Source organism: Marmota flaviventris, chromosome 1 (assembly GCF_047511675.1).
Source record: "Marmota flaviventris isolate mMarFla1 chromosome 1, mMarFla1.hap1, whole genome shotgun sequence".
NCBI lineage: Eukaryota > Metazoa > Chordata > Mammalia > Rodentia > Sciuridae > Marmota > Marmota flaviventris.
The window spans coordinates 4,931,438-4,944,218 of NC_092498.1; the positions used below are offsets into that span (position 1 = coordinate 4,931,438).

General features: G+C 41.3%; 1 protein-coding gene across 2 annotated transcripts in view; it reads right to left on the reverse strand.

Moving 5' to 3' along the window:
• Actr3b (actin related protein 3B) overlaps positions 1-12,781 on the reverse strand; it is a 71,941-nt gene that overhangs the window by 16,727 nt on the left and 42,433 nt on the right. For both annotated transcript variants that reach the window (XM_071610698.1, XM_027943376.2), the window contains 2 exons: positions 10,648-10,821; positions 9,173-9,265 (listed from right to left, as the gene is read on the reverse strand). In XM_071610698.1, coding sequence (XP_071466799.1) covers positions 9,173-9,265; positions 10,648-10,821 — 267 coding nt within the window. The remainder of the gene's footprint in view (positions 1-9,172; positions 9,266-10,647; positions 10,822-12,781) is intronic.

A 12,781-nucleotide genomic window follows, 5' to 3' on the forward strand; every position in this document is an offset into this window, starting at 1 on the left:
ACTGAAGGTGAAAGGTTGGGAAAAAACATACCACCCACATGGATTGTGTAAAACAAGCAGGGGTGTCTGTCCTCATGTCAGAAAAAGTGGACTTCAAGCCAAAGTTAGTCAGAAGGGACAAAGAAGGACACTTCATACTGCTTAAGGGAACCATACATCAACAAGACATAATAATCATAAATATTTATGTCTCAAACAATGAAGCATCTACATTAATCAAACCAACCCTTCTCAATTTCAAGAATCAAATAGACCAACACAATAATACTGGGTGACTTTAACACATTTCTCTTAACACTGGATAGATCTTCCAAACAAAAACTAAATGAAGAAACTATAGAACTACATAATACAATCAAAGACTTAGACTTAACAGACAGAGTATTTCATCGATCATTGACCGAAAATACACTTCTCAGCAGCACATGGATCTTTCTCTAAAATAGACCGTATGTTATGCCACAAAGCAACTCTCAGTAAATACAAACAAAAAAACAGAAATACTACCTTGCATTCTATTAGATCATAATGGAATGAAACTAGAAATCAACGATGAAATAAAAAAATAGAAGCTACTTCAACACCTGAAGACTAAATAGCATGCTATTGAATGACGAATGAACTGCAGAAGAAATCAGGGAGGAAATTAAAAAAATACTTAGAGGTAAATGAGAACACCAATACAACACCTCAAAATCTCTGGGACACTATGAAGGCAGTGCTAAGAGAAAAGTTCACTGCATTGAGTTCACACATCAAAAGAATAAAAAGTCAACAAATAAATGACCTAACATTACATCTCAAAGCCCTAGAAAAAGAAGAACAATCAACCTCAAAAGCAGTAGAAGACAGGAAATAATTAAAATCAGAGCTGAAATCAATGAAATTGAAACAAAGAAACAATTCAAAAAACTGACAAAAGGAAAAGTTGGTTCTTTGAAAAAAATAAATAAAATTGATAAACCCTTAGCTACACTAACAAAGAGAGAGAAAACTCAAAATTCATGATGAAAAAGGAAATATCACAACAGCTACTACTGAAATACAGAAGATAATAAGAAACTACTTTGAAAATTTATACTCCAATAAAATCTCACAAGACATTAACAAATTTCTAGAGACATATGACCTACCCAAACTGAATCAGGAGGACATACACAATTTAAACATTTCAAGCAATGAAATGTTTCAAGCAATTTCAAACAATGAAATAGAAGATACCATCAAAAGCCTACCAACTGAGAAAATCCCAAAACCAGATGGATTCTCAGCCAAGTTCTGCAAGACCTTCAAAGGAGAATTAACACCATGAAATAGAAAAGGAGCGAACCCTTCCAAACTCATTCTATGAGACTAGTATCACCCTGATACCAAAACCAGACAAAAACACATCAAGGAAAGAAAACTTCAATCAATATACCTGATGAACATACACACAAAAATTCTCAATAAAATTCTGGCAAATCACATTCAAAAACATATTAAAAAGATAGTGCACCATCATCAAGTGGGGTTCATCCCAGGGATGCAAGGTTGGTTCAATACACAGAAATCAATAAACATAATACATCACATCAATTGACGTAAAATCAAGAATCATATCTCAATAGATGCAGAGAAAGCATTTGACAAAATACAGCACCTCTTCATGTTCAAAATGCTAGAAAAACTAAGGATAATAGGAAGATACCTCAACATTGTAAAAGCTATCTATGCTAAGCCCAAGGCCAACATCATTCTAAATGGAGAAAAATTGAAACTATTCCCTCTAAAAACTGGAACAAACAAGGGTGCCCTCTTTCACCACTTCTATTCACCGTAGTCCCTGAAACTCTAGCCAAAACAATCAGACAAAAGAAATTAAAGGAGTACAAATAGGAAAAGAACTTGAACTATCACTATTTGCCAATGACATGATTCTGTGTTTAGAAGATCCAAAAAATTACACAAGGAAACTTCTAGAACTAATCAATGAATTCAGGAAAGTAGCAGGATATGAAATAAATACCCATAAATCAAATGCATTTCTATACATAAGCGATGAATCCACTGCAAGAGAAATTAGGAAAACCGCCCCATTCATAATAGCCTAAAAAAAAAAAAATACTTGGGAATCAATCTAACAGAAGAGGTGAAAGACCTCTACAATGAAAACTACAAAACACTAAAGAAAGGAACTGAAGAAGATCTCAGAAGATGGAAAGATCTCCCATGCTCCTGGAGAGGCAGAATTAATATAGTCAAAATGGCCATATTACAAAAACTGTCATACAGATTTAATGCGATTCTTATAAAAATGCCAATGACATTCTTCACAGAACTAGAAAAAGCAATCATGAAATTCATTTGGACCCAGAATAGCTAAAGCAATCCTTAGCAAGAAAAGTAAAGCAGGTGGCATCACAATACCAAACCTTAAACTATACTACAGAGCTATAGTAACAAAAATGGCATGGTATTATACCAAAATAGACTGGTAGACCAATGGTACAGAATAGAGGACACAGAGACAAACCCACATAAACATGGTTATCTCATACTAGACAAAAGTGCCAAAAACATACATTGGAGAAAAGATAGCCTATTCAACAAATGGTGCTGGGAAAACTGGAAATCCACATGTAGCAAAATGAAATTAAACCCCTACCTCTCACCCTACACAAAAAAAATAACTCTAAGTGGATCAAAGATTTAGACACTAGAACAGAGACCCTGCACCTAATAGAAAAAAAAAAAAAAAAGCAGGCCCAAATCTTCACCATGTCGGCTTAGGACCTGACTTCCTTAACAAGAAGTAAGATCAAGAATCAATAAGTGAGATGGATTCAAACTAAAAATCTTCTTCTCAGCAAAAGAAACAATCAGTAACATCAAGAGAGAGCCTACAGAATGAGAAAAAATCTTTACCACACGCACATTAGATAGAGCATTAAACTCCAGGATATATAAAGAACTGAAAAAACTTAACACCAAAAAAACAAATTATCCAATCTATAAATGGGCTAAGGAACCGAACAGATACCTCACAGAAGAAGATATACAATCAATCAACAAACATATGAAAAAATGTTCATCATCTCTAGCAATTAGAAAAATGCAAATCAAAACTACTCTAAGATTTTATCTCACTCCAGTCAGAACAGAAATTATCAAGAATACAAGCAACAATAAAGGTTGGCGAGGATGTGGGAAAAAAAGTACACTCATGCATTGCTGGTGGGACTGCAAATTGGTGCAACCACTACGGAAAGCAGTATGGAGATTCCTCAGAAAACTGGAAATGGAGCCTCCATTAGACCCAGCTATCCCACTCCTTGGTTTACACCCAAAGGACTTCAGATCAACATACCACAGTAATATAGTCATGTCAATGTTTATAGCAGTTCAATTCACAATAGCCAAACTACAGAACCAATCTAGATGCCCTTCAACAGATGGATTCTAAAAATGTGGTACAGATATACAACGGAATATTACTCAGCCTTAAAGAAGAATGAAATTATGGCATCTTCAGGTAAATGGACAGAATTAGAGAATATTATGCCAAGTGAAATAAGCCAATCCCCAAAAAAACAAAGGCCCAATGTTTTCTCTGATAAGAAGATGCTGATCCACAGTGGGGCCAGGGGGCATGGGAAGAATGAGGAACTTTGGACTTTGTAGAGGGGAATGAGGGGAGGGGAGGGGCTGTCGGGATGGGAAGGACGGTAGAATGAGACAGACACTATTACCTTTATACATGTATGATTACACTCCTGGAGTGACTGCACCACATACAGCCAGAGGAATGAGAAGTTGTGCTCCACTTTTGTACAATATGTCAAAAATGCATTCTACTGTCATGTATAACTAATTTAGGACAAAAAAAGAAAAGACAAGACCACAGTGCCAACTCCTGCCTGGCCTACCTGTGTGCCCTATAAATTTTGGACTCACCAGCCCCTTGATCATGAGCTAATTCCTTAAAACAAATTTACAGATACACAGACAGACACAGAGATAGAGATATGCCTACAGTTCTGATTTTATGGAGAAGAGTCACTGGTACCACCTTGGTCACCTTTCTCTGCCAATCCCAAGGGTCACACATGCTGCCACCTCCCCTCCCCCACCCTGATGCCACCTCCCCCATGCTGCCACCCCCCTCCCCTCCCCTTTGATGCTATCCTTTCGCAAACCTGCACGTCTATCCACACACTGATGACACTCCACTGGTTCCAACCAGCCCACATCTTCCTCCGAGCTTTCAACCTACACATGCAACTCAACACTCAAGCAATAAGAACTCCCCGCTGACCCCTCCAGGGGGCTCCCCTGCTCCCGTACACCTCCCAGCTCTGCCCCTTTGCCTCCTGCCTCACCAAAATCTCACCTGGACTGTGGAGCCTCCCCTCCCTCTCTCCACACCGACTGCCAGCACTTCCCACTGAGAGCAGTCAGTCCGGCCCTGCCTTGGCACTACAGCAGCCTCTGACTGCTCTTCCTTTACGCTCCAGCCCACATCCCTGTGCAGCCTGAGCACTCTTCTAAACCCTTCATGTCAGTCCCACCATTTCCTTGCCTTAGACCCCCAGTGCCTCCCTCCAGCTGGACATGTCCCGTCTCTCCTGGACACCCAACCAGCACTCCTGCATGCCCTGCACAATCCGGCCTGACCCGGGCTCCACACTCCCCATTCTGTGTTCAGATACACACACGTGCTCCACTCTCCTTCACCCCTGGCCCTCAAACGGCTTATCTAAATCAATTAATCTGATTAACTAATTAATTAAATTACATGAAGTTTAAAATGCTGCTGCCCAGTTGCAACAGATGCAGGGGCTCATCAGCCCACGTGATTGGGGGCACTGTACTGGGTGCCAAGGTACAGAGGCCTCCAGCATGGCAGAGACCACATGGGGGCAGGGGCCCCAGGCTTCTCCATGGCCACACTGCCCGCCGGCAGCCTCGAGCTTGTGGTGAGCCCGGCACTCTGCAGTGCTAATGCTCACCGTGCTGCCAAGGCCACGGAGCAGCAGCACTGGTGCCTCCGTCACCCTTTCGCTGCAGCAAGCTGCTGCCATTTTAAGTACTGGGCCTGGAACCTGGGGCCTCACAAGCCCTCCACCACTGCCCTACATCCCAGCCCTTTTGATTTTTTCTTTTGACAGAGTCTTACTAAGTTGCTCATGCTAGATTCAAATTTGTAATCCTCCTGCCTCGGCCTCCCAAGTCACTGAGATCACAGGTGTGTACCATAGCTCCTGGCTTCAGTAAGCTGCTTGAAGTTCTCTCAACTGGGCAAGTCCATGACCAACTGTTGACATCAGGCTTCCATTCCAGGAAGACAAAAATATCTTGCCACTTAGGGATATATTAGCCAGAAGTATCAATTAAAAGCTATGGGCGGGGGCTGGGGTTGTGGGTCCGTGGTAGAGCACTTGCCTAGCCTGTGTGAGGCACTGGGGTTTGATTCTCAGCACCACATATAAATAAATAAAGACCCATTGACAACTAAACAATATTTTTAAAAAATTTTAAAAAGCTACGGGGGAATAGGAATGTGGAGTTAGGACTAAAAGAGCAGAATTCTGAAACCACCTCTGCCCAAACCACAGGAGCTACCTTCTCATCTGCTCACATATTAGACTTCAACCAGAATGCACCTGGTTGCCTATCTGGAAAAAAAAAGGTATCTTATATAATTTCCTAATTTTGTTTTTAAATATTAAAGATATTTGAAATTATCTGACACAAATAAGAAATAAAACGTATTTAACTCTTTTGCTTTGCAACACAGTTTTCTGATTTAAAAGGCAATAAGATAATCAGAATATATACCCAATTTAAGTAATTTATTACCAAAAAATCTGCCAATTGTATCAAGAGGTGTTCACATCACCTTGACAAACATCATGAGCAGAATTCTTAACAACTTCCAACCCCCTGCTAGAGGACGTTAAGAGCCACTTCCCCTTGGCCCGTCCTCCTTCCTACACTCTTCCTTCCTTGCTCATGATCTTCCCACACCAGCTCCATAGGCCATGCCTAATGTGGCTCAGATGACGCCTTCCCAAAGCCTGTCCTGATCCTCTCTCATTAAATACAATCTGCCCTGTCTCTATGTTACCATAATTTGCATGAATCACTTTAACGACATTTAGCTTGCAGGGGTTCCCATTAGAGTTATTTCAGTACTTTCAGCTTTTTAAATAAGCTCTTGAACACAAGAACCATACCTCACACACACTTAAAATCCCCTAATTTCACAAGATACCACATGAACAGAACAGAGAAACAGACATCCACTTATATTACAAAGCAACTCAAATTGGCTTAAGTCTATGATTACTAATGTAATTTCAAGCAAAATCTATTTGGATAGAAGAAGCTCAAGGCCATTTCTGAATAAAAGTGTGATACCTGGAGAATAATGAGCCTCCAAAAAGCCATCTGAAATTACCTACTGCTGACATTGCTCTTTTAAGTTGAAGCATGCTCTCTCACTCCTTGAGCACACAGCCAATGCAAACAGAGACTTTTAAAATCTATTAGGAAATGTAAGTAACTAAGTTAAATACCCTGTATTTGCTAAGCTACCTCTCCCAAATCTCACCCAAGTAGAACCCCTGTGGAGGCCATGCTTCCACTGAATCAACAGTGCATGCTATTCTTACCTCCTCTAGCCAGACGATCTACAGGAAACAGCTACTTACACATCCACCAACACCCGTGATAACTGCTCTGAACACAGAGATCGTCAGGATTGACGTCTTCTTTCCTCTCTTGACTGTGTACTTCCTATAGGAATGGTTCTGAAAGGACACACTTACCCAACTAGGTTCTCATCTCATGCTATCTCATGACACAGAGACCCCTCTAGGATCACCATGATCTGAGCACTCTGCAGCTGTCTTTGGTGCCTCCTAGCACCCTAGTTAGGGTGACTGGGAGAAGAGGAACACAATTAAGAACACAGCAATCAACAGGACTGACGGTCTATGCACTGCTTTTAAGGTGGCTCTAGGATCAGCAACTGGCGGTGTGGGGAAAGCAGATGGAAAGTTGGGGTGGGATGTCCAGAGGGTGGCTCAGGACGGAGTATCCTGCCATAATGTCCTCTAAGGAGAAAGACTGTCTCCCCCAGCCTCGTTTCCTCCTCTTCTTCATAAGTCTCCTTCCCTCCCACCCCAATCCTCCTTCTCTCCAGGGAGACATCTTCTCCAACATGGACTTCCCTCCTGACACACGAGCATGGCCTCATCTAACGTAGCACACCCCTAAGGAAAGACACGTGACTGAGAGTCCTACAGCACTCACACGGTTTGTCCTTTAGGCTAGCGTCAGGTCACTTTCATAAGTGCAGGGTCAGCACACTCAGCAATGTTATTTAATGATCTAATTGTTCCAAGACTGAAAATGGCATCACGGTGAAGTTACCAGACAGACGGAAGACTGTTTCAGGTGGGCTTTGCTAGCAACACAGGACAAGCAGACGGTCTCAGCTCTTCCAGGCAACACAGCACTGTGTTGGTTTACTCAGCCTCATCTTGCCAGTGAGGTCAAGGAACCTGCCACCATGAGACAATCACACAACACCCAAACAACAGCCTAACACCGAGCTGCTGCAGCTCACCTGGAGCCTCAAGTTCCTGCTGCCCTTCCTATCTCTGGGCTTGGCATCATCATCCACATGACCTCCAAGGCCACCGCTACTTCCGATTCTATAAAACCCAAGGTAGTTAGTGAACTGCACCGTCAATTGAGAAGACTCTCACCCATCAAAAGAGGACATTCCCTCTGTGACAGCATTATTCCAAAAGTGCACGGCCCTTGCTTTCACTGACAGGACTACACGGCCCATGGTAGTGGGATGAAGAAGTGCAACAGGCAAGACACACTCTTTTTCTTAACTTTCACAGCCAGTCTCTCGTTAGCTTCCCTTTCTTGGTATGTTTTATTGGAAGAGAGATGTGTTTAATTAAGGATATGAAACACAGCGAGGCCTGGTGGTGCACACCAGCTACTCAGGAGGCTGAGGCAGGAGGATCCCAAATTCAAGGCTAGCCTGGGATATGTAGCGGGTCCTGCTTCAAAAAGAGGCAGGGAGGGTAGAGGGGGATGTAGCTCAGAGGTATAGCACCTGCATAGCATGTGAGGCCCTAGGTTCAATCCCCAGTACAAAAAAAAAGGATATGAAACAAAAATAGAATTATTTTGCTTTCACCCATAAAAGTTACCTACATAGAAAAATGATTTTCCAATTATAAAAATGTTCACTGAAAAAAACTCAAATTATTTTAAAATACAAAAAAGAGAAAGTAAAAATTATCCCTCACCCTACCCAAAGATATTTTAAGAGTTAAATATGCAAACTATATTTTATATAAAATATTATATGTAAATTTTACAAGGTGCCTTTTCACTTTACAACATATGTTACAGATATCCTTTCATCTGAATTTACAATGGTTTATTACCTACTTCTTTTTAAAGAATATATAGAAAAAAGATAAAACAAAATCTACTGAGTCTTCTTGACCTAGCTTCATTCTCTCCTCTTAAAAATCCAGCCTCCTGAGTCTGTATGAGGTACAAGGAGTCACGAGGCTGAAGGTAAAGAGCAAAACGCACTCATGTAGGGTGACCTGAAGAACAGGAAGGCTGACGCACCATCCCTTTCTGTTCTTGGTATGTGACTATCAGCAATAGTTCCTTTTATCCAATATTAACCAGACCAGATTTTTATCATTGCCAATTTCAGAATTCCAGACAACCAATGAATTTGGGAAAAAACACTACATGAATGTTGTATTTGAATGTTCCATTTCAGGCCCTAATTTCCACCTGCATCACATCAGACTCTAAAGATGCATGAAATCAGACCAGCTCACAGAAAACACTGAGGGGTATCACTTTATCAATACATATATATGTGTGGTTAAATTTTCCAACTTCAAATACAGCTTGCCAGATAAGAAGAAAAAAAGAACACAATATTTAGTTATATCTTAGTTGGCAGAGTCATATTTCATTTACGTCATTTCCCGTCCAAGTAGTCTTTTACAATTACACTGCTTAGAACAAATCCGATACAGCAGGTGAGATGGGGATGTCTGCACAGTGACAGGAGGGACCCATTCTCAGAACTGTAGGGAACAAAATCAAAGTACTTGACCCAAGCAGCTCATACCTTATACAGCGGGCGACGGACATCAATGGGACAGTTCTGTATTACTTCATCAACAACATCCGAGATGGACTCCATGAAGTCTGGGTTGGCAAACTAAATGGTACATAAATTCAAAAGAAATATTACACCTTCATCAACAGCACAAAACAAAAAAAGCGTTCTAAAAAATATCAAATATATAATTTACTATAACTGAAAACATGTCACACTGGAATGAAGGCGTGTCAAAGAATTCCAGTGACTTGACCACATGTACATGTACCGTGATGCTCTGAGTCTCCTCAGAGACAAAACTGTGGGTGAAGGAAAAACATCCAAAATCAGTAATATGCACCAACCCTGCAACATGTGTGGGACTCACACCAACAAGGAAGGAAAGAGCCTGAGCCCAAGCATCATGGTGTTCAAGCACACACAGTCACTTGTCAATGTCAACAACACAGAATATCAGAAAGGAGAAATGTTCTTATGTGATGGTGGAGGAACAATCCACATTGTGTTACTGAGGACACATCCTTAGACTCAATTCTGTAAGTTAAATAAGCTAAAGTATGTCATTCAACTCAACTACATTTGAAATCTATTTTAAAAATCAAGCAAAGCTTTAATGTGAAAGTCTCAGAGAAGTCGGCAATATCCAGCTGTCCACCAAGTGGACATCTGTCAGTTTTATGTCTATTGTATATCGATATCATCAAAAGAGTGGGTATTCACTGGATTATTATTCATTTAGGTGAATACTATTATCCATTAGAATAACAGTAAGGCATATATTTTGTGCCATTTCCTTGTACAAAATATATATGTACCTGAAAACAGGCAGCACTTTGCAACCTACCTACTAAATATAAACTGAATTAGGCAGGAAAATACACCAAAATATAAATAAAATGCATTGTATATAAACCTTAAATATTGCCTCTTAATTACTGCTTTCTGTAAAAGTTTAATAATTCCTTTTGACTATTAGTTAAAATGATAACATCTGTAATTTGTGCACTATCTAAATAATAGTAATAATGTCAGCCCTCAGATAGAAACTTTACCAAACTGCAGTTGGGGACACAGCAGGACCAAATGTCTAGGGTTGAAATTGGGCTTAGGAAGGACAATCACAAAGATAAAAAGGATTATGTGGTATCCAACTTTTATGCAGAGGAAACTTGCATATAGGTCTTGAGATTAACTAGCTGTCATTAACACATGACCCCAACCTTTGAGGTCAATTTCAATTGTTTCATCTTTTAGTACTCTTAAAACTTCTTCTTAACATCTCAAGAGACAATCCAGCTTCAATTATTAAAGCACATTAGTTTATGGAGCGGTTAGCCAATCAATTGAGCAGACAAACCAGCAAGACTGCCTGCCAGCTCGCTTGTTGGGCCACTTATTGAAAACTGTTCTTTGCACACACTAGGTGGCAGCACTGCTCCACACACACTGCACTCCAACAACTCACAAGAGAACCAACTTACCTCTGGGTGAAAGAATATTTCAGGTCCCAGGAACCTCTCATACCCAACATCTATAACAAACTTCTTCTGGTTGATTGCATTGATACCCGTGTACTGTTTGATCCACTTCCGAGGATCCACATCATACTTAGCAAACTCCTTGACTATATCAGGGCAAATGTAACAGTATTTCTCCTGTATATGCACACAAAGACATCACCAGGTATTAACACCTATCCAGTGCCTCTGCCCTATGACAAATACACAGGAGCCCCATGCATTGAACACACCCATGAAATCAGATCCACCCACAACTTAACTCCAGTGTGGAGATGCTACCCAGCCTCATGCTCTGCCAGCTTTCACACGAGTCATGACTACACTTGGACAGTCTACTTTCTCTGAAACTTGGCTTGGAAACTCAACCTTGCTCTCTCAAGTTCTGCTGCCTGATGATGTGAAATATTAGGTGTCCATTAGAGTATCTTGTCTCTATCCAGTCTGTGCTTGTTCCCGCAGGTGCCCCACCTGGTGCCTGCCAGGCAACTCTCTGTGGTTCACCTCTAGATAGAAGACCACGATAATCTACTGAACATGACATCTGTCCACATCCTAATGCCTGACTGCATGTGACAGTAGGGAGTGACACCAACCCACCTGCTGGTCATTCACCTAGAGTGCTGCATGCCTGAAGAGGTACCCTGCTGATCAGGTATTCTAAGTCACTTGATCAACACACATTCATTAAGTGTCTCGGCACCAGGATTACACAGTGAATAAAATGCACAGATCCCTGCCAGGTGACACTCCAGAGAAGAGTCAGGCAACAGGCAGCCACAATAAGTAAGCAGCATGATGGCAAAAGGTGACAGGTGCCACAGAACAAGGGAAAAACAGAAACAGGCAGGGGGATTGGAGGTGCTCATCTGTGGCCGCTCAAGAGACCTTGTGAGTTGTTTCCAGCCTGGCACCAACAACCAGCTTGAGATGTGCAAAGTCCCGAGGACCAGGTAACACTGATGTTCTTGGGATCTTTGTGCTGATCACCTGTCCATAGAGCTCACCTCAGCAAAGCAGCAGATGAGTACCAGCTTCTCAAAGTAACTTCCCTGGGGGAGACAGCCACACCAGCACAGCCACAAGGGAACATCAGCACCCAGGGGACACTCACTACACATTTTGGAAGGAATGGCCCTTCTGCAAGGATCTCCACGGGTGTTTCCATGACATTAACTATGAAGTTCTTAAAACTCCTAAATTCTAATGTATCTTAATTCCATCTTCAGGATACCTGGATTTCAGGGTCAGAACTGAAACAAAGCCAGTGAATAAAGTAAATGCCCAGCATGAGGCTCAGGAAGGCACCTCATGAGTGGTATTACTTGCTTGGGAACCCTAAGAAAGGGAACCCTCAGACTCCCAGAGTGATCCTGGGCATCAGCAGCAGAAGTTCAGTTCTAATTCACATCTGTAACAGATCTGAGCAGGCAAGGAAGGCTAGATCCAATATCCAAATTTTTTTCCATCAAAGAAAGGCAAAGAAAGGAGAAAGGGAAAACCATATGGATATTTTAGTGTTTTTTTTTTTTGTTTGTTTTTTGTTTTTTAAAAAAAGACTCTCTTCTGGAAATCTCCCCACAGAGGGAAGGGACTAACTCTTCTCATTTACCCAGGATCCATCACTGAAGTGCTGAGCCCCCAGCCCTGGAAACTCCCGTCCCAGGGAAGCCAGGCTGGGAGCATCCTACTTGCAAGAGCCTCCCTATACCTCTTCCCAACTCTCACCCTAGGAATGCCTGTTTTTACCTAGTGTCAATCAAAACTTGGGAATCATTTCTGGTCCTTTCTTCCATACAAGCAGTTTCAGTTACAAGATGCACAGATAAGAGAAAAGCATTAGACTCAACAAGCCCCCCAATTCCCCTACAGCTCAGTAACTATGAGCTGTATGAGAAAGGAGATGCTCAAGGCCACTAGCACATCCCCACATTTAAATTCTTCTCCAAAACAAAGTCCTTCCCTACGTGTCTGTATAATAATTAGCTTTGGCTTACAAGGGATTTCTTTTTTTTTTTTTTTTTGCTTTTTGATCTTTTTAAAAAATGTCTTGATTGTACAACCTGAAAAGAAAAATTCATCTAAAGGATCTGTAACT